At 44.0% G+C, this 20,754-nt stretch overlaps 3 protein-coding genes across 4 annotated transcripts; 2 read left to right on the top strand and 1 right to left on the bottom strand.

Annotated features, from left to right (window-relative positions):
• The first annotated feature begins 5,716 nt into the window (after positions 1-5,716).
• Positions 5,717-16,122, top strand: LOC117589581 (elongation of very long chain fatty acids protein AAEL008004). The gene is made up of 6 exons (XM_034281642.1): positions 5,717-5,770; positions 13,524-13,661; positions 14,323-14,430; positions 14,504-14,584; positions 15,189-15,650; positions 15,714-16,122. The coding sequence occupies exons 1-6, from the start codon at positions 5,732-5,734 to the stop codon at positions 15,927-15,929; spliced, it is 1,044 nt and encodes a 347-aa protein (XP_034137533.1). The 5' UTR covers positions 5,717-5,731; the 3' UTR covers positions 15,930-16,122.
• Positions 16,123-18,556: 2,434 nt separating this feature from the next.
• LOC117589582 lies at positions 18,557-19,292 on the top strand. The gene is made up of 2 exons (XM_034281644.1): positions 18,557-18,615; positions 18,689-19,292. Exons 1-2 carry the CDS (start codon positions 18,613-18,615, stop codon positions 19,256-19,258), a joined length of 573 nt encoding a protein of 190 aa, XP_034137535.1. The 5' UTR covers positions 18,557-18,612; the 3' UTR covers positions 19,259-19,292.
• Positions 19,293-19,296: 4 nt separating this feature from the next.
• LOC117589583 (antennal-specific protein OS-C) lies at positions 19,297-19,895 on the bottom strand. Of its 2 annotated transcripts, XM_034281646.1 has the most exons (3): positions 19,806-19,895; positions 19,575-19,752; positions 19,298-19,520 (listed from the first exon to the last, which is right to left on the bottom strand). In XM_034281646.1, the coding sequence occupies exons 1-3, from the start codon at positions 19,893-19,895 to the stop codon at positions 19,384-19,386; spliced, it is 405 nt and encodes a 134-aa protein (XP_034137537.1). In that variant the 3' UTR covers positions 19,298-19,383. The 2 variants fall into 2 exon arrangements, with proteins under 2 accessions (XP_034137536.1, XP_034137537.1); XM_034281645.1 differs by having other exon boundaries at positions 19,297-19,752.
• Between the last annotated feature and the right edge of the window lie 859 nt (positions 19,896-20,754).

Here is a 20,754-nt window from a genome sequence, read left to right as displayed (position 1 = left end):
TACTAAGCCCCCTCGAGTCCCCACCGCTCGCCATCATTGCCCATCATCTTTATGTTCATCTTCGTCAGCATCCATTGGCTTCTGCTCGTCGCTGTATTCAGATTCCGATTCCGATGTGTGTTGATCGATTTGCTTTGAACTTGTTTGTGGCTATTGACAAATGTCGTTAAAATGGACACTCTACACGCTGTCCATGCAGGTTTGTGTTGTATTGTGTGGAAAGTCCAGCAACCGTGCTAATTTCATGTATTTTTATTATTTTTCCTTAAGCTTCTATATATACTATAAACTTTACATCTGAATCTATATCTGAATCGGCATATTTTTGATTGTTCTTGGCAAGCCTTAAAACGGGTTTTTCTCTATCTACAAATGACTTGAGGTTTGTTTGGACAGTCCGGCTTGAAAAATGTGTTTATTATTCTTGTCCGTCTTCTTGGTATTTCACACTTTCAATTGCATTGCTTCAGCCAGCCCCAGAAAATGCCACGCTAATGTGAATGCCGAGAATGATTTGCGGAATCACAAAATGACGTTAGACTTAACCGTTATTTAATAATCAAAGCCACAAAAGGCCCGATGCAACACAGCCACAGGTGGAGGCACAGGAACAGCCGCAATGCAACGATGCCTTGAAGGGCCCATTGAGACTTTGCCAGCGCCGAATCATCGTATCAATCATCGAGCGTTGCACAACACTCGTTGAGGCCCCAAGGGGGCCATTGGCCCAATAACTGCATCTAAGCTGTCCACAGCTGAGGTCACAGCTGATAGGACGCTCTTCCCTTGGGCGCGTGTTTCGATAATTTGGAAATTTTTACGCGAACGCTAACCTTGAACTCGGACTTTTTCGTGGGTATCGTCGTTTCGGTGGTCGAATAAGGCCAAATAGACCTAACGAGATTCCGAAGCATCCAAAGCTATAAAAAGAGCTAGACGAGCGACAGCACAAAAAAACTCTTCAACTTGGCCCAATAAACACAATGGCCGGCAAGCGACGCCGACACCCACCAAATGCTGGCCATACACGGGCTGCGGTCCGGTCCATCTGCGGTAGCATCATCAGCTTTGTTCGTGCTTTGGGCCAATGATTGGGATTGAAATTAAAGTCAATGTTTCTGGGGCCGAAGGTTACACGAAAGAAACACGCGACACGGGGGTGTGCTGGAAAAAATTTCAAATTACACAAAAGATGCGCACAAAAAGAAGTCAATGTACGGATGCCTTGAGACGGGGGCGGTAACAGGAAGGAGCTAAAGGTCAAGCCAGAACTGATTGAGTGGCTGCACATTCGCTCCTTTAACTTAGTTCCAAAACGCCTTGGGGAAAAACCTGCAGCTAAAATTCCCCACATGGTGAAATATGCGGAAATTCCTGTTGTCTTCGCTCGAAAGGTTTCGCTTTAGTCATTCAGCCACTGCTCGTAGAGTAGCCCTTGAGTAGATCGTATTCAAATTCCGACTAATATGGGTGACGCGTGTATCGCATCTCTTCGATGGGATCACCAAGGGCTACTTATTGTCTCATAAATATTCAGCGGCTCTCACGCTGATGTTTGCTCAGCTCAAACGCAAACAGAAATGTGCGAGAGTGTATAGAGAGGGGTTTTAGCCAGAACTTGGCGGTAAGAACAGCTCTCCCAAGGCATTGTGGCATCCCACGCAATGAACTTTGAGCAGCAGTAGGCAGCTGTTTGCACCTGCTCCGAGTGGGATTTTTAGCAGGCAAACTAAAAATAAGGTGTAAGAGGAGGCTGCTGATCAGTAGATCACTCGGTCAAGCGGTTATTTATTTCTCTCCTTTTCATCCTTTTATTTGAATTTCTCTACACAAACATCCATCGCCTCCATAGGCCATAGGCTTGGCCAGCAGCTTTGTTTGTTTCACAAGTTCACGGCGCGTTTTGGCCGTTTATTGATCGGGAAAAGCAAACACAGTGGAGGAATCGAGCGGCTGGCTAGTGACAGCCATTGGACCCACTCTGGCCGTCGCTCTTCATTACACATGAATATGTTAAAAAGCCAGCAGAAAACAAACGGGTTCCCTCGCAGGTTCGTCCGTCTTCTCTTTTTTTGGATATACGAAATCCATCCATGCTCGTACATATTCAAACAAAGTCTGAGCATAGTTGTCGCATTTGATTTGTGTGTGTCTGTGGCAGCGTCCTACTTGGCGTTCTCTTTTTTTTCGTCTTGGTTTTCACATTTTGTTGTGTGCTCGCACACTTTTCCGACGAACTGCAAAGTTCAAGCAAATCTCAGTAATTATATGCAACGCAGGCAGGGCTGGTCAGGGGTTAATTAACGGCTTTTCATGTGCTCTTTGCACGGAGTGCAAGCATCACAAGGGGCAAGCAGAGGCAAGCAAAACCCATAATAGTCGAAATTCCAAGTTAACTGATACTTGATATTAGTGTTTATTAGTTGCTAATAGAAAAGTACTCAACTTGAGATCAAAGGAGACAATAGGGTGTGGAAAATCTTTTCGACTGAAACGAACTTTGGTTGTTTGGTAGATTTGTGCTAAAAAAATGTACATTCGAACTTAAAGGTTAAATAAAATTCGAATTTGTTCAGTTCTTTTCTTTTTGTTCCCTGTGGCACATTTTCCCAAAGAAAGTATATCTGTTCTTCGTGTTATTATTATTCATTTTGATTGAGTTTTAAAACGATTTTGATGTTTTCCAATCTATTATAAGTATGGATAGAAAATGAATGTCAAGCAAAAGTGTCAAAGGTATGTCGCAGTTCAGATTTGCCTATTCCTCCTTTTCTTATAGATATTCATACAAAATAACTTCCATTTAGTCTTCATGCATGGATCCAAGTTACCATTACTAGAACACTCGGATTGTAGGCTTGTGGAAATGCGCATTTAATGCCCGAACGCAGCACGCTCTTGGGCACTGCAAGTAACGGGTAACGGGCAGTACAACAGAGAGCAAAAAAATTCCCCGCAAACACCTGATATTACTGATAATTAACGGCTGCACTTTGGTGTGGGTGCAAAGCACAGCAGCAGCCGAGCATCCTTGCTGGCCCCAAAAGTCGGCAGAGCGAGAGCGGCGCACACAAGCACACATACAGCGATCAAAGCACACACAGACATCAGACATAGCTGACAACCTGTTGCTGCTTCTGCTGCTAAGCTTCGGCTGAGCTGCGCTCTGAGACTGCTTCGCGCTCACGTTCGCTCTGGGCCCGGGGGCCGCCGCCGCTTCACCGCTCACAGAAAATGCGCCACGCCACCAACGTCGCTCCTATGACTCGTATAAAAGCAAAGCGGCAGCGTGAAATCAAACTTATTTTGATTTTTGATTTGAATGTGAAAACGTGCGCTCCGCTGTCCAGCCAAGTCTAGCCGTAGCCGTAGCCGTAGCCCGTTTAGCAGCCCATTGTGGTCAGCAGCATCACAAATAAAAGCAGCAGCAGCAGCAGCAGCAGCAACCAAGTAGCATCCAAGCCTGTCCGCAGTTGTTCCCATTGTGATGTAGTTAAAACAAATCCAAAAATCATATAAACATGTTACAAAAGTGTGTGTGTAATCCAAATCAAGGATAATCAAATCGAATCGAATCAAAACGAAACAAAACGAACGAGAGTGCGGCGAACGAGCAGTGAAAACAAGTTGAATGCCAAAGCAAAGTAATCTTTGTAAAGATTCAGCAAAGTGAATAATATATTAGAAATTCCAATACGTATTACCTGTAACTATCTACTAATTGAAAGAAGGTCCCGATCTTTTGAGTGCCCTCAACCAGCGAATTACACAGGAAAAAAATGGTAAGTCTCTGGACACTGGGGGGATTCCCAGTGAATATCTGCTGCATTTAATCAGAATTAATGGAGTAAAATTGAGTTAAAAATTGAGGACTCCACCCTGCAATTTTGATTCTGGCTAAGTAGCATGCAAAGCTGGCTGGCTGGCTGGGCTTTCCATTCAATCACACAAATGACCCTTTCCACAGCTCAGCACGATTCGCAGATGCCATTTATTATATACCCGAGGGTGTTATTAAGGGGGGGGGGGAAAGAAAAGAAAAGATTCCCCGCAGTGCATTACAGCATCCGTAATAGTTTTCCTTTAAATATTATATTGTTTGTATCTGCAATTAATTGAGCAAAAATTGAATAGCTCTGAGCAGGGCCAGGGAACAAAGAGACTGAGATTATTCATTGAGGAAAACCTTCCGTCAAGTGTCACGCTCACTCTTCGCTCACTCTCCGCTCCAATCTTATATATTTGTTGTGTGGTTTTTTCTTTGGAAATGGAAAAACACCAAGTTCGAGCGCCGCGTGCAACTGGTTTTCACTTTCAAGTACAAATTTTTTGGGCAAGGTCTTTTCGCCCAGTCTTTGCTCAAATGCATTTTTGCCGAGCGCAGAACTTTCGTTCTCTATCTCTGTCTGTACGTTTTCTGTTTTGCTAGTGCCATTCGCACTTGAGTTATATACGTGAAGAGTGCACACAAAAATTGCAAGTGTTGCATTTACTTTTCGTAGCTTTCGAGTCTTGGCTGTCTTGGCCAAGTGAAGTGAAGGCTGTTTCGTTGGAGGTTAACTTAACTTAACTCTCTGGGTTAGCCCAGAGCCCACAGCTGGCTTGACCACATTCACACGGAAGTGTTGCTGTATAGCGCTGACCTTGAATCTCGACTGGGATAACTGGATAAGTAAGGCCTCCAATCAAGTGATGGCAAGTGAAATGATCTGGCCTCATGGCCAAACGAATGCCCTCCCTACGCTTTGTCCATCTTCGCTGACATCCGCCGTTCCTTTTATTTTTGGTTTTTTCTGCTGATCATTGAGACGGCTTCTGTCAGCCTGCAACTGTTGCTCCCTCCGCCACTGCCTGTGTGTAGAAATCCAGTGATTTTCATATTCATTCATTGACTGAGCTTCCCCTTTGGGTTTGCCAATCAACTGACAACCGCCTGGCTAATGATCCGAGCCGTCTGGCACCATTTTGGGCCCCCAAACATATCGAAACTTATTCAAATCTCTCACAGTTGTTTTCCTCTCCTTTTTGCCAATGCGCTTACACAATGATTATTACACCTCGCGGTATTTTTGTTTGTCAGCTTTTGCCGCTTTTTCTTTCGGTGGCGCGCCACACATTTGACACTGAAAAGTGCCAAGAGGCAAGTGCGCAGCAGCAGCAGCAGCAGCAGCAGTCATCACAGGCACAAATGTGCCTTAATCAGACGATTTGCTTGCGGGCACTGTACGGCAGTCAAATCACATTAGAGAGACAGTTAGTGAGTCCCCCAACCCCAGTCGTTCCCCTGCATTGACAGCGCTGCGCTCAGCTGTTTTTCCCTCGGCCCTGTGTGGGTGTGTTTGAGAGCGCTGAGATATAGCTTTGCCAGTGTGTGTGTGTGTTTGTGTGCGTGAGATAAGTTCGTTCGCATGTGACTGCGATCGATTCGAGGTTCGGACTGTTCCACTTCGTTTTTCCTGGCACAACGCGACGTTTGCGCATTATCCGAGAGCGCGGAAAACTTGCAACTGTTTCTTCTATTTGCAACTCGCCTCGCCGTCGAGCCATTTGGGCAAAGGTTTATTGGCAAATTCTATCATTGAGACACGGCATGCGTGGTGCTGCCGCTCCACCCGCGTTTTATCTCTCGTGGTGTGCGTGCTCCCCCTCCGTGCTGTAATGTGCTAAATACTGATAACGCAGCGAGCAAACAGAGAGAAACATAGAGCAAGAGAGAGAGAGAGCAGCGACGATGGCGTTGCTTCGGGGCGCTTATCGGCTCGCGATTGAAGTAAGTGTCATTGCAATTAAATATATTAATGGCTCCCCTTTGGAGTTTAATCGAGTACAAGTCACACTGTACAGGTTGGAAAAGATCATAAAAATAGAGCAAACCCTGCACCTGAGCTCGTTCTAATGTTTTAGTGCTTTTTTTAAATTTTTAACATATTAAAGATCTAATTTGATTACCATTTTGCCGTACCGATCGAGGATACCTAAATATATGTAAAATGTAAGAAATATGTAAAACTTTCATCGACTAACTTAATTGCCTTTTTTGTGCATTTTAAGTTGCTTTCGTGTCTTGGTACAAAGAAGTTTTTGTGTCATGTAGTATGCGTAATACCGTGAACTCCGAGCTTCAGCGAATTTACATTGAAACCGGGCTCGGGTGCATGTTTCACAGGGGGCTTTGCACGCTTAATGAAATGCCAGAGCTTCCTTCGTTCTCTTTTTGCCAGAGTACTTATATTTTGTGTGTTTCTGATTCTATTTATTTGCATTTGAAAGACAAGACAGGATTTTAACTTATAATTATGGGAAATATATGTAAATAAATATAACAATACATTAGTTATTGAAACCTTCACCGAAACGAACGCTATCAAACATTTTTTTTAAATATTTAATAATTTTTTGTGAGTTCCTTTCGGCGTTTGCATATTTTACAATTAAATTTATGCGACGACAAAGTTAGAGTTTTAGAATGGAAATAGAATGGAATATGTCTTAATTTATCCATTCTGTTTTAAGCCAAAAACAATTGCCAATTTTTGATGATCTTCAAACAAATAAACCAATAAATTTCGGAAACCTTTCAAAGACTCGTTCGGTGCAAGGTGAAATTTAAAATTCGCGCTTAGCCTGTGGCTGATAAATAATACGCTTTGGTTTTTTTGCGCATATCTAAACTGATTGAGCTGAAAAGTCATTGCCTGTTTAATTGTATACGTTAGTGATTGTTAAGGAGGCGTGGAGAGCAGGGTACTGGGGGGTACATTTCTGAAGTAAATTTCGAGTGTTGGCATCTGCATTGGAATGGCATATTAAATACCTGATTTTAATGCCGTTCAATTATGGATGTCAATGCATAATTCACTGAAAACTGGAATGTATGTATAAATGTAAATGTATGTATGTAAATGTGTGTGTATTTATGTATGTGTTTGTAGGATGAATCAGCTAAAGCCAAAACACCTTCCAATTTGGTTTTGGGACCCTAAATACCTGCACTTACGCACCATTATTTTTTTGAAGTATTTGCAGCTGTGCACTTGACTACGAATCGAGTTTTAGCTGCAGCAACAAATATTTCAACAACATGCAACTTGAAACGCGGCTAAAAACGCGCACAGAGCAGAGTGAGCGGATTAGAATCGACAACAAAAGCAACAGCAATACATGTACACAGGTACATATGTGTTTGTGCCTCCTTCGCGGCAGTCTTGCACCAATTACTTGGCCTAAGCTTTTGGGCCAGCGACAAGTGGGCGACTCCAACGCTGCCTCGATTGCCAAATTAACGCGATTTAGTTTGCTTTGGAAAAGTCGCTGAAGTCAAGTCTTTGCAGCCACAAAACCAAAGCACACGCACACACATCCACAAGCACACATGTATCAAGTTGTTGGTGCACCAAGTGCAACATGTGCTTCACTCTTTGCCTCTTGGAGCGTGTGTCGAAATGGCGCGTTTTAAATCGCGTGCAAGTCGCCTTTGCTTGAAAAAAGTGAACGCTCGCTGCATTTTTCAACTTGACCCACAAGATCAACGCATTGAGAGTTTTCACATATTTTGTGTGTTTCTTTGATGGCTTCCCAAAAGATTTGTTTACACATTTAACAAATTGCACAAAAGGCAGGGGTCCCAGCTGCAGCTGCCAGTAGAAGCTGCAGCAGCCTCTCTTGCTGCTGCTGTTGCATCATCGCATTAGACACAAGATGCCGCCGCCACACACTGAACCTGAATGTTTGGCTCGAAAAGCCAGTTGCACAGCTCCAATCAGACCAGCCCTCGCTCCACTCCTCTTGCCAGCTGTGCGTCTGCAATGCTCAACTTGACCTATAAATTGATTTTAATGTTGCGCAGGCTCGTGCACACACACACACACACACATTTGTGTGCGTATTTCTTTGATTTGATTTTTCTTTGATTTTGTTGTTGTTCATTAATGATCGAAAATCATTAAGTGCGACGCACACGAGCATCGATCGAACGATCCGCGTGGAACTGGATGCAAACCAGTTTGGCCCTTTTACATTTGGCTTTTTATCTCTGTTGCTGAGCGGGAGCGGGGACAGCCAGGGAGCGGCACTGACTGTTGTTGGGAAAGTAAAAGTGTTGAGCCGGACAATTATGCGGCTCTACAAACGGGAAATCATAATTTTTGTACTTACGAGTATTTTTTTGGTGGCCAGTGCAAATTGCTTAGTGCCGCCCCAGCGCACAGAGAGAGAGAGAGAGGAGAGAGAGATGCCTTGCCACTTATATAAAAGTCATTAAAATAAATCAAATTAAAAATCAACTGCGGGGAAGACAGTGCGAGTATTTAGACAGGCAAACAGATGCTGTCACCTGCAGCAGCTTGCCGTGGCTCAATTGCAAAAAAAAGAGACCCGAAGCACACAATCAAAAAAAAAAACACGAAATCACAGTCAGTAAACCAAGCCACTAGCCGGTTGGCCTTGACAAGAAATATATGCATACAAATATAGCCTGAGATCTTCAGATTTGAACTGATGATGATTTCTGTTACTACATTTATCATCTCTCAAGTCTCTGATCTCTCGCAGCATCAGCCTCAACACCTATACCTATATCATCTTTGCTTTGCTCTCCGCTGCTGATTCGTTGTGTCTGCGTCTGTCCAATTATGCATTTGAAACCAGAGACCAGAGACCAGAGACCAGGCCAGACCAGACCAGACACACTCTCCGAGCTGTGGCAGCGGGCAGGGGATCTTGTAGCCGCTGTAGAAGATGAAAGTCTGGTTTAGGTAATTGCCAGCATGTTGTAAAGTGTTAATAGCACTTTTTGTTTTGTTGTTCGATTGTGCTTGGGCTGCTGCCTTTTCGTTGATCATTTAATTGCCCTTATTGGCGCAGGCTCCCACCGACCAACAGACCAACAGACTCCACTGGAATGCAAATACTACAAATCTCTCTCTATGTCTGCGTCCTCAGGCTGCCACTGATTTATATCGTCGTATTGTGCAAAACCCCACAAACAAAAATTTGAATGATAAAAATGCAGTCGGTTGGTTGGTCCAATTTTGATGCCGATTTGGCAAGCATCTTTGTCTCTGGCATCTCTCTCTCTCTTTTTTTTCCCAATGTGAATGAATTCATAAACAAGCCGGAATGGGGCGAACGACGTTTGGCATTGAAAACGCAATAATCGTATTAATTAGTTAAATCAACAAAAAATACAAAATAAAACCTGAGCGAGTCATAAAAAACCCTGAAGATCAGCAAAAGTTTCTTGGAAGGCAGAAGCGAGTAAGAGTCCAAGTTCCCGCCCTGACTCTGACTTTGATGTCTTATTCTGTACCTGCTTGCCCCATGGGTGTGCGATTTGTGGCCCAAGTGGCAGTCACTCATTACTCAGCAGTCACTGGCAGCACATTAGCAGAACAATTTGCCACAGCAACTAAAGACTAAAGACCAATCATTATCGGGTGGTATATCGACTTAGTCACTGACTGACTGACTGACTGACTGACTGACTGACTGACTGCTTTGGGATGGCTACTGGCCCACTGAGCATTGTGGGTCAGGCCTTGCTGAGGAGGAGACGTTGTCGATGGCGACACCGTGCAATGATGATGGATATGAATGGTGAATGGTCAACTCATCGCCCAGCGTTTGTCGTCTGCGTTGGGACAGTCCCCCTCACAGTGAGTCTCAACTCATTTGTTGGACTTTGTTTCGTCTTTATGGCGCATAATGAAGCGTTAAAATGTAACGCCACAGCAGCAGCAGCAGCAGCAGCAGCAGCAACAACAATTACAAATGCCTCTTTTACACTTGTCCCCCGGGACCGACTGACGGAAGCATTTTTGTGGGTTTTTGGAGGGAAAGCACTTGGGGTACCGCGGGCCGTGCCGCGTGTGAACCAAAGAAAGCGAAAAAAAGGGTCAGCATTTGGCCAAGAGATGATGCTGTGACTTACGCAAACTGACCAAAGCCAGAGCCATACCCAGAGCCATAGTCAGAGCCCCAGCTTTATGTAATAGCAAATACAATACATTTTCAGCTGACATATTTGTTTGGGGCAAAGTCCAGACAGCCAGCCAGTCAGTCAGCACCCAACGAGCAGCCAGCGCAAAACAGCTGGCGAGGCCAGAAGACTAAGCTTGCTGAGAGGCAAAACAAAAATTCTGTCCATAGACATCATCAACATCATCGTGAATTGGCAGAATTCAATAGAGAAAAATAAAGTTGCACAAGCCTAAGAGAGTGAGTCAACATTTGCCACCGCATTGGCCAACCTTCTGCAGTTCAGCAGCGGCACATTAACGATGATATTCAAGTATACATACTTATGTACATATGTGTATATTACAAGCACTTATTAAACTTATTGAATGCTTGAGCAGCAGTACAAGTTTCCATACAATTTATCCTTTTCGTTTGCTGTTGCTTTTGATTTGAATTTTATTTTTATTTTTGGCAATTCCCAATTGAATTTTATTTGTATTTATTTGCAAAAAAACAAAAGTTCAACAAACTGCGCGTTAAAATGTTGTTTTTATTATATTTAATACTGGTTGGAGTCTGCTGTGGCTTACAGATGGCCTTAAATGATGTTTACGCCGCCGTTCTTTGTGTGGCCACCCAGCGGGTTCTTTGTGACAATTTGTTGTCTAACATTTTTGGATTGCATTTCTCAGCTGACAAACGACTTGGAGCTGCTGTGTATGCCAGTCAGCACTAGGAAATTTGCTCATTTGATTTATTGAATTGATCAATTAAGGCAGGTGCCAGCACTACTCGAGCAGCAATCGACAACAACCATCAAAGTTCCCCCAGCACACCCACGCCTCGGCAAGTTCGTGTCTTTCGGTGTCTTTTGTTTGGCTGTTGATAAACATCGACAACATACATGATGGATTATGACAGCTCATTGGTTAAGCTTCAATCAGCTGCTCCACAAAATGCGACAATTATGTATGGAATGTCTGAGCGGTTCCGGGCACGGCTTGAACTTCCCTCTGTCAGCGCCCAAAACTGGTTCTAACTGCAGCGCCAGCGACCCAGCTTTCTGCACTGGGAAATGCAACGCTATAAAGTGGCTCAGGCTTGCAAGAGCAAATCTAAGCACAGCCACTTCCACTGCCACAGACAGACAATTAAATTTAATTGCCGCTGTACTCCCGACCTCCTCGCTCGGCTCTCCCCTCTGAGTGCTGCATTATGGTGCGTGTTAAGTATATACAATTTCCATCTTAATGGATCTCACCTAGATAGTGTGAGAAACGGGTTTTATGACGCTCATCGCTAGTAATTTTCCTTAATCAAATGGCATAAAATATGTGGAATTAAAGCAAAAGCCGCGTCGAAAAGTGCAGCGCTTCCTCCTCCTATCAGGGTTCATTTCTGTTGGGCAATAAGTTTGCTGAACTTTGGCCACTCTGCCCACACAAAGCCAAAGCCCATCCGAGAAAGTCTTCCCAAATGACCAGAAATTAACGCATCACCGGAAGCAGTGAAATGGTAACAAGACTTGAAGCTGGAAATAAAAAAAAAGATTCACTCTTCTGTTACACTCTTAGAGCTTTACTAACGTCTACTTATGACTCGTAATATCTGATATATTTATACATAAAACATACAAACAAGTGTCCATGCATCCGCTTCATGTATATTCATTTTTCAGCCTCCTCTATGTCTAATTTCTGCACATCACCTGTTGGCCTTTCATCTTTCGAAGGGCATCCCAACTGTGGCCTCTGGCTTTACCGCTCTTTTGGAATTCAATTATCCAGCACGCACCTAAAAAAAAAGTGAAAATCTTTGAGAGAGCCTCTCCCAGAAAATGGAATCTTAATTGGATGCAATCAGCGGCGACATTGTTAGAGCGGTGCCTTCCGGACCCTAAGCAATAATTTTTTCCCTATTTCGTCTGCAAAGTCTGAGTCGTATCTGAGTCACCTTTTGATGGCGACAATTACGCGCATTCTCGTTGCTGGGGACGCTTCACTGGCGGCGGGCGGCCTACTCGTGCCATCCCGGAATTACGTCAACTCTGCAGCGGATACTCGTACATATTGTCGAGTCATGTGGGGCGACACACACATGGAGGGAGCAGCACGAGTCGCTCAAGTGATGGAAATTTCAATAAATCTTGCAATGAAGAGAGTTGGCCGGTGTCTGCGGTTCTCGCTCGACGATAACCCGCAATTACATTCACTTCGGGCACACCCCCAAGCGTCGATCAGTCTCTCTGTCTGCCGGTCTATCCATCGCTCAGCGACTTCAACTCACCGTCTGTCTAGCCGCATAACGGCAGACCCTGTCCGTTAATGAACCGCATAGACGAACGGCATAGCGCGGCACTCGGAGATCAATCTGGTTGCCATTGACAGCTTACGGAGTCGCTGAGTCGAGGCGACAAATGAGCATTGTATCTCCGCCTGTTGGGCCACAGATCCGAATGTCTTTGTCTCTCCCCCCACAAGCTGCACATGATGGATGAGCCTGGCCAGCTGGCCAGTGGCGTAGTTAGCAAGTAAATGGCCTAAGCTTTGTGAGCACGAATTAGCCTAGTTTTTGGTCAATTCTGATGTGCATTTTGCCAGTTTGCCAGTTTGCCAGTTGCAAGTTTTCATGCGAATTGTTCCTTAATTGACTCAGAGAATGTCTTACATTCCAGCAAAACTTTTGCAAATGTGTAAACATGGAGCTGCGTCAATCGAGGACATTCTCCTTGACATTCCCCGGTATGCCGTGACGCCCCTGATTTGCCAGAAAAATCAATTCAGCCTAACCCTAACCCCGCAACGGGGGGGTTCGTAATTACGCTTGTAAATGTTGCTGTTGCTGTTGTTTTTGTTTTCCTTCTTTAATTGCCGTCAGCCGGGGTATTTAACTATTTAGTCAGCGATTAACACTCGCGGAACTGGTTTAACTCTTTCCTGGCATGCCCCTTGGCCCGGCGATCGTTCGATTTTTCTCTCACTCGATCGATCTAACCGTACAATAGTACGGTCTCCCCTGTTACCTGTTCAGCCGTCATTTATTTGATCATTTGTTGATTGCTTCGCTTTGTTATTTATCACATGGCCAAGAAGGCATTGCAACATCGAAATCGGCGAGCTGGCCGCACCAGTTTTTCCATATAACCAAAAACATACGAAAACATGGACAGACATAAATCTGTACACATATTTAGTTGGAGTGCTAATCGAATCAAAAATATAGAAAATCTTGGTGCACCGTTGGCCACTTACGGATACTCTCATAGAATGTTGTTTTTTCTTTCCGTGCCACTGGCTGCGAGTTTCCTTTGTGCCTCTTGCCACATGTGGTGAGATCCAAGTGAATTAGAGCCGAACGACAGAATACTCATAATCAATCGGTTGTCCGCCCCTTTGAGCTTAAGTTGATTGTTCATCGGGGGCAACTCCAAGACTCCATGACTCCACAACTCTCCGTGTGTGTGTGTGTTGCAATGTTGTAGCTATGTAATTAACGAGGCAACCTTATGGATTGATCTGACACTTGATCTGTTGCACAACTAACGTATTTTTCTGATTGCTTTGCAGGATTACCTCACAAGATTCTATGATGGCTGGCGGGATCTGATGGACAACAAATCGGATCCGCGCACACAGGAGTATCCGCTCATGAGTTCGCCGTTCCCCACGATAGCCATCAGCCTTACATATGCGTACATCGTTAAGGTAAGACTATAACCATATATCCCTGGGGATCTATAATTATGGCCAACCATTCTGGAACCAGAACCATTCTGGATAATTTATGTTAATTTCGCGAAGCTGCCAGAGCCAGAACTGGGAATGGCACTTTGCGTTGCGATTTTGATGGCTGTCTCTGTGGCCTGCGGATGAAACTAGTTTCGGTTTTATTGCATTGCAAAATGAATGTGAAACAAAAGAAGAGGTTCAGGGCCATCGCAATCCCAAAACCCAGTCCCAGAGCGAGACGATCGCTTGGCAGCTGGTGTTGAAATGTGACCCAAGGAGATTATGCAAAAATCAACAACAAAAATCACTTCGAATCAACGATTTCTATTTAGGTTGAACGCTTCACATATTTATATGTAGTTTATGTAGCTTTATCGAAGTATTTAACTTACTTTCACACACAAATGCCGCCGGGACGGCACTCACACGGGGGGAGACTCACCAAACAAAAGACTTGGGCAATGAACCTGGTCACAGCAAACCAAACAGAGAAGAGACATCCCAGACGATGGGTTTTGATTTGATAATTGCTGTGGCTGTCCCTGTGGCTGTGGCCTCTATTCGATGCCAAGCGATGCTGGGCAAAGGGCAACGATTAATATTTGAAACTTGAGCTAAAAATCTTTTCTTCTTTCAGGTACTGGGCCCCAAGCTCATGGAAAACAGAAAACCCTTTGAGCTGCGCAAAGTTTTGATTGTCTACAACGCGGCGCAGGTGATCTTCAGCACTTGGCTGTTCTACGAGGTAACACAACTAAAGCGGAGGCTGGCAGTCACCCACTTCCAGTAGAAGACTAAGCTCTCCTTTCTCTTTGTAGTCCTGCATCGGTGGCTGGCTGAATGGCTACAATTTGAGATGCGAACCCGTCGACTACTCCTACTCACCCAAAGCGATACGTGTAAGTGGTTTAGCATTTATTTTGCATAAGAATCAATACACAGAAATAGTCGAGAATTGTGCTGTGAATTTCCCAAATATATTGTGATTAGCAAAGAACTTTTTATGTAAGCAACCAGTTTTGGCCAGACAAGAAATTGGTAGATATAAACGGCAATGGGGACAGCTTCTTTTATGCTAATTAAAACGAAATGGTTGGCCAAAGTCGGCCGGCACTGTCTCTAAAATAGAGAACATTTTTTCGAGACGCTTCTCTCTCCGCCTCACGTGTGCCAGCAGGTTTGGCGCTGAGTGTCAATGGCTGGAAGATGCTGTGGCTTTGGCTTAGAAAGCTGATCGCTTGTAGGTTTAGCAAGTTACTTTTTTTTTTTTCTTGTCATTGATAAGCATTGGGCAAGGGTTTGGCTCACCGTTAGAGTTCCTAGACTTCTTTGCATAACAAAATAGCGAAAATATTGAAAAATTGGCCCTGAAAGATCATAAATATCATAAACTATGACTGGGAGATGGTAAAAAACGGCAGAGGAAGTTTGCCAGCAAAATGAGTTACAGCTAGGAATAGGTATGACCCATTTCATCAAACGTTTTCCTTACTTTTCCCACAGACTGCTGAGGGCTGCTGGTGGTACTACTTCTCCAAGTTCACAGAGTTCTTTGACACTTTCTTCTTTGTGATGCGCAAGCGGTACGATCAGGTGTCCACGCTGCATGTCATCCATCATGGCATCATGCCAGTGTCCGTTTGGTGGGGCGTCAAGTTCACGCCCGGCGGCCACTCGACGTTCTTTGGTTTTCTGAACACCTTTGTGCACATCATTATGTACACGTACTACATGCTGGCTGCCATGGGACCCAAGATGCAGCGCTACTTGTGGTGGAAGAAGTATCTGACGGTGCTGCAGATGATACAGTTCGTGCTGGTCATGGTGCACTCGTTCCAGCTGTTCTTCAAGAATGACTGCAATTATCCGATCGGATTTGCCTACTTTATTGGCGCCCACGCTGTGATGTTTTACTTTTTGTTCTCGAATTTCTACAAGCGGGCCTACGTGAAGCGAAATGCCAAGGTATGTGGAAATGGAACCCCAATCAGCTCGCTAAACCTGTCAACTTTTGCTTCTCTTTCGCAGGAAAAGACAGCCGCCCTGAAGGCCAATGGACATGCGAATGGCGCGATCAAGACCCAAAAGGATGGCAATGTGCCGGAGTCCGCGGGCAATGGCAAACTGAATGGGTCTGCCAATGGTTTCCACAACACCTTCTCAAAGTTCACCACGGAAATGTGCAATCCGGCACTGAATACGACGACGCGACAGCGGGCGCTCGTCAACGCAGGCAACAAGTAGGAGAAGGAGGCGCCGCCAGAGCCAGCCAACCAGCCAGCCAGCCAAACAAGAAACACAAAAACAAAACATAAGCATAAATTAATTACGCTACCATTTAAATTACCTTACGATTAAATTAATCATAAGCATAGGGAGTCCAAGCCTAATCTAAGCCAAATCGAATTCGTATCAAAACAAAAACACAAACAAAATGCAAAATGCAAAAAAAACATATTGTCATGCAAATCCAGCACAGCTCCCCTTCACCTTGTAATCTATTTTCTATCCTTTTGTGCCCACACTCATTCGACACTCAGTCAAAGCAATGATCTGTGACAATTCAAGCCCCATGATGAGTACAGAGATAATTTACATACATTCTATGTACATATTATGTATTTATGCATATTTCTTGCACTATATTCTATAGCACATCTTTGAGCTACCAGGCTCTATCTATTACTTACTATTACTATTATCCATCTCGATCTATAATCTTTTGTATTTTTGGTAATGCAAGCGACAGCTTTTTTATACGTGTATATTATTTCGTTGGATTGTTTTGAACAAAAAAATGTGTTTTTATTTTATAAATAAATTCGAGATTTTAATGAAAACTTTTGCCTTAAATGTGTACTCTTTTGGATGTTAGAAAATGGTTGAATTTCTGTTCCAAAAGGAATGGCCTTGATTGGTTTTTAATGTGTTACGGCATGGTGGAAATGTTGTTAGCCGGAAATGCCCATATTTATGGGCAATGCAATGTATGTAAAATTGAAAGTAGCCAAGAAAATGTATAGCATACTTTTAGGTGGGTGAAACATGTAGATTTTATGTAGATATTATGTATGTATTTGTATCCCACTTGCAGCTAAGCGCGAGAACATTTAAATAACATGGAATGGAACATGAGTCAAGGAGAGTAATAGAAGAAAGGTCCCTTAAGTCATCTTTGGGAGTATCATCTGTGTTTAGTGGATGTCCAGAACAAAAACTCTAGTCATGTAGATATAGGTATATCGTGTATGAAAGAGGAGCCCAAGGCTGTCTTCTCAATCGCCAGCTTCCTCCAGGTTGCCTTTACGATCGGAGCTGAGAGCGGCTGCTAACCCTTAGTCCAGCGCGACTTAACAGCATCATGCAGATGCCTAAGAAAGAGACAAGAGGAAAGTTCATGGATAAGTTAATGGAGCGGCTGTAAAATGTAGAATCTTAGTATAACTGTCAGTATGGCATGTGAAACCTAATCCCTGGCCTGCTTGATCTCCCATTTGTTAATGTTAACTTGTCAATTTGATAGCTTCGGTATAAAACCAGGTAGATAACCATGCGTGGTGGTGGGGATACTGGTCACATGGAGATTGAGTTGAGAATTGTATTATAGCTGCCCAAATACTCTACTCGGTATTGCCTCATATATTTTGAGATGTGAAAGACTTTTAAGTTCATATTCCAAATAATGTCCATCAGTCCATCAGCTCCAAGGTGTCGATCATGGAGTTACATGTGGTTGGGCGTGTGGTTAGGAGTTGTTCCTCTATTGGCATGCGAAGCTTGGCGCTAGTTCTGCTCTACAAACTGGTTACAGGCGCTTAGCTAGTTCATTAAGAAAATAGATTTAAAATCGGTTTTTAGTACGCTGCTTTAATGAGCTAATATGACATGCAATTATGTACGAGTAGGTATAATTAGACATGTTCATAGGTACATAATCATGTACCATACTTAAAACAAAGTCAGAGGATAGGCAATCCATGCGAAAGCAACCGTTTAGTAAATTTTGCAACTGTATGTTCAATCCGAAATTGCATACTCTTCGACTTGCATGGTTTTGTATGTAAATGCAAATATGAGCAAAGATTGAATCTATTGAAGTTAAACACGAACATGAATTTCGAGGTGTAAACGAAAGAGCCATGAAAGGTATTTACATAAACTCGATTGCATTTAGTTATTGTAAACATTTAATGCATAATTACGAGTGTGTCTGATGAACATACTGAAATAACATATACAAAATTATGTATGGGCACACAAATGTTGTGCAAATGAGAGCTCCTCCTACCCTTGAGGCTTGTTCATGTTAAAGCCAACAGAAGCGCACTCCAAATTTCGACACTGGATAGTAACCAAGAGGCTGTGCTGCAGATGTTGTGGCCAGCAATACTTTGTTGAAAGTATACAGGACTGGCGACTGGGACACAAAGATGCTTGGATAAAAATAACCCTTGGATGCTGAGGCGCTGTCATATAATTATTTCATTAGCAGCTAATGCACGACTTCCGAATGCGCTTAAGAAGCGGGTCATCAATGCTAATGAAAACATTGTATATGTATGTAAGATGTTGCTTAGGGCTTGCATGAGCCAACAGCTAATTTTGCATACACGAATATTGATGGCCATTAAAGGAATCACGAAGGAGTCATGAGGGTAGCATTATTTTGGTCTGCAGCTGAGGTTCATTTGCATCTTTTAAAGGCAGCAATGGAAGCTGGAAGATGACGCTTCTATATGTATAAATATGTATGTAAATATGTAAAAAAACATGCGAATAGCTCAGACTACCAAATGAATACAATTTCGTTGCATGAAATCAAATCAAGTACAACTAAGTGCCGGGAAATCGCCAGTTAGTGGCGAGGCTTGATGCAGTTTGGATATCCCCAGCTGGCATTTATCAATTGATTCTGAAAGCGCTACAAATGGTAAGACGGCTGCCAGAAGGCATAAACTACATTTTCGTACAGAATTATTCCACTTCTATCCACTCTTTCTCAGCGCTTTGTTACCGCTTCGTTCCTGTCACTGGGCCCTCTGCTGCTCCTACTTTTGGTCAGCTCAGCGGCAGGCAATAGAAGACATCATAGACTGTACAGGCGCGCTAGAGCTCGGTCGTATAGCAATCCGTTCGTAGCCATTGATTACTATGCAGAGCCTAGAATAACTTTAAGGCGTACTGGCGCCGAGAAAGCGGTCTTTAAAGCCAGCACGGACTACGATATTTTTTGGGAGGATAAAACGCTACTCAGGCATCGACATCTAAATCTAGTTGGTAATCAGCAGCCGGCAAGTGCTTTCTTTGCCAACTGCCAGAATATATTCAAGGAGAAAGATTTTGCGGCGCATGTTGTGAAGGGTATCCTGGATGCGATTACGAATCGGCTGGAGCAGCACTGTGCTGACAAGAAACTGCATCCACTGTATCCAAAGATGCTTGCGGGGAATCTCTATTGCAGCTCCAGCATACAGGATACCATGGACATGCTGCTCGATCTGCTGTTGGATCAGGAGGAAAGGAATTGTGATCAAATAGCTGGATTCCAAAGCATTTATATCTTCACCAAATAAACAGAAAACGGAAACAGTTTTTCCCTTACTACTATTTCTAGATACTCTATTACCCTTTATCTGCCAGTGTCTGAGGCTTCCAAAATCACCACAGATGAAACAGTTTTCAGCCCTGTTCTTGAACTTTACTTCATCTCATCGGGCACCCCATCGAAGCTGCTCTTGAAGTTGTTCAGAAAGTGGAGAGACCTGGCTATGCGATCACCGACTGCGTCCGTGCTGGGTAAGATCGCCTCCAGCAGTATTGGAACGATTTGCTGGCCTACGGATTGAATAATCTCAGCGATCTTGATTATGGTGGCCGGATCTGGCAAACCTGGAATTCCCGCGCGAGGCAGCAGCTCATTGTCCGTGCCAACCTCGCGTCGCCTGCGTCCAGCCTCTTCTGAGTCCTCGACTGTTTCCTCAGAGGATGAATCATCGTCGTCGCCATCGCCATCCTTCTTGATCACCACCTCGGTTTCGGTCTCCTCTCCAGCCACTGTGATCACATCCTGGTGGGTGCACAATGTTCAGTTTATGCTGGATTCAAACTCTCATTTGTCACCTGTGGCCTGGCCTCCGTTGGCAGCGCCACTTGCAGCAGCACCAGCAGGAAGGAAGCAAGCAGCATCTGTCGTCCCACATGAAAACCCATTGTGCACAAAAATGTAACAAACTGCCAACCCACTGGCGATATTTATAGTTATCCAGTCTAATTGTCTAATGACGCTTGCATGTCGCATAATAGGAACCGTAATCGAGTGCCTCCCCCACCCCAAATTGATCAATTTGAAGTTCTAGCTGTCAACCTTGCTGATGCGGTAGTGGGAGGGGTGGGGGCCATGGCTACGTAAATAACTTTGCAGCAGCCTCTTCAAACACGAGACGCTGCACATTTTGGGCTTGGAATGTGCTGACCAGTGCAGTTTTTTGCCCTGCCCTGCCCAGCCCAGCCCAGTTCAGAACTGAGCCCCAACAACTTGCTGGACAATTTACCCAAAGTCTTGCTCACTCGCACTCGCAGTCGCTCACACGCAGCGGCTCTCGCACAAGCGCACCCGCTCTCGCACACACAGGTAAGCCCGTGGTGACTCGCACGCATTTCAGCAGGTAGTTTCGAGGCCCGGCTCGGTCCGGCCGCTGCTACAGGCACATAAATTGTACCTAAACGCACGGAACGCGTTTTATTCACCATGCGGACTTTATAATTAAATGAATTTCGCAGAGCGATTGCGGTCGAGAGGCTGGACAGACACTGGGATCGATGCACTGATCGTGAAGTAGCTGCAATTTCATTTTCATTTTCAATGCAGGCCTCCAACCAGCCAGTTGTCCGCGATTTGACGCAATTCTGTTAAATATTTGTCGTGACGTCGAATCGAATTATGTGCTAATCATATAAATATATGTTGTGAGAATAATAATAAATCAATTTCAAAGTAAGTTAAGTGAATTTAAAGTGCGTAAGGTGAATAATGTAATTTTTACAGATTGTCAGTCATGAATTTACTTTC

Source organism: Drosophila guanche, unplaced genomic scaffold (assembly GCF_900245975.1).
Source record: "Drosophila guanche unplaced genomic scaffold, DGUA_6, whole genome shotgun sequence".
Classification (NCBI taxonomy): Eukaryota; Metazoa; Arthropoda; class Insecta; order Diptera; family Drosophilidae; genus Drosophila; species Drosophila guanche.
Note: the sequence above shows the minus strand (reverse complement) of the source record. Positions and strands in the feature narration are given on the sequence as shown.

Bases quoted from the DNA above. Each gene is read 5' to 3' on its own strand.
- LOC117589581 (XM_034281642.1), top strand. From the start codon at position 5,732: ATGGCGTTGCTTCGGGGCGCTTATCGGCTCGCGATTGAA. The intron at 5,771-13,523 runs GTAAGTGTCATT...ATTGCTTTGCAG, and splicing joins CTTATCGGCTCGCGATTGAA to GATTACCTCACAAGATTCTA. The intron at 13,662-14,322 runs GTAAGACTATAA...TTCTTCTTTCAG, and splicing joins CATATGCGTACATCGTTAAG to GTACTGGGCCCCAAGCTCAT.
- LOC117589583 (XM_034281645.1), bottom strand. From the start codon at position 19,895: ATGGGTTTTCATGTGGGACGACAGATGCTGCTTGCTTCCTTCCTGCTG. The intron at 19,753-19,805 runs GTGACAAATGAG...TGCACCCACCAG, and splicing joins CAACGGAGGCCAGGCCACAG to GATGTGATCACAGTGGCTGG.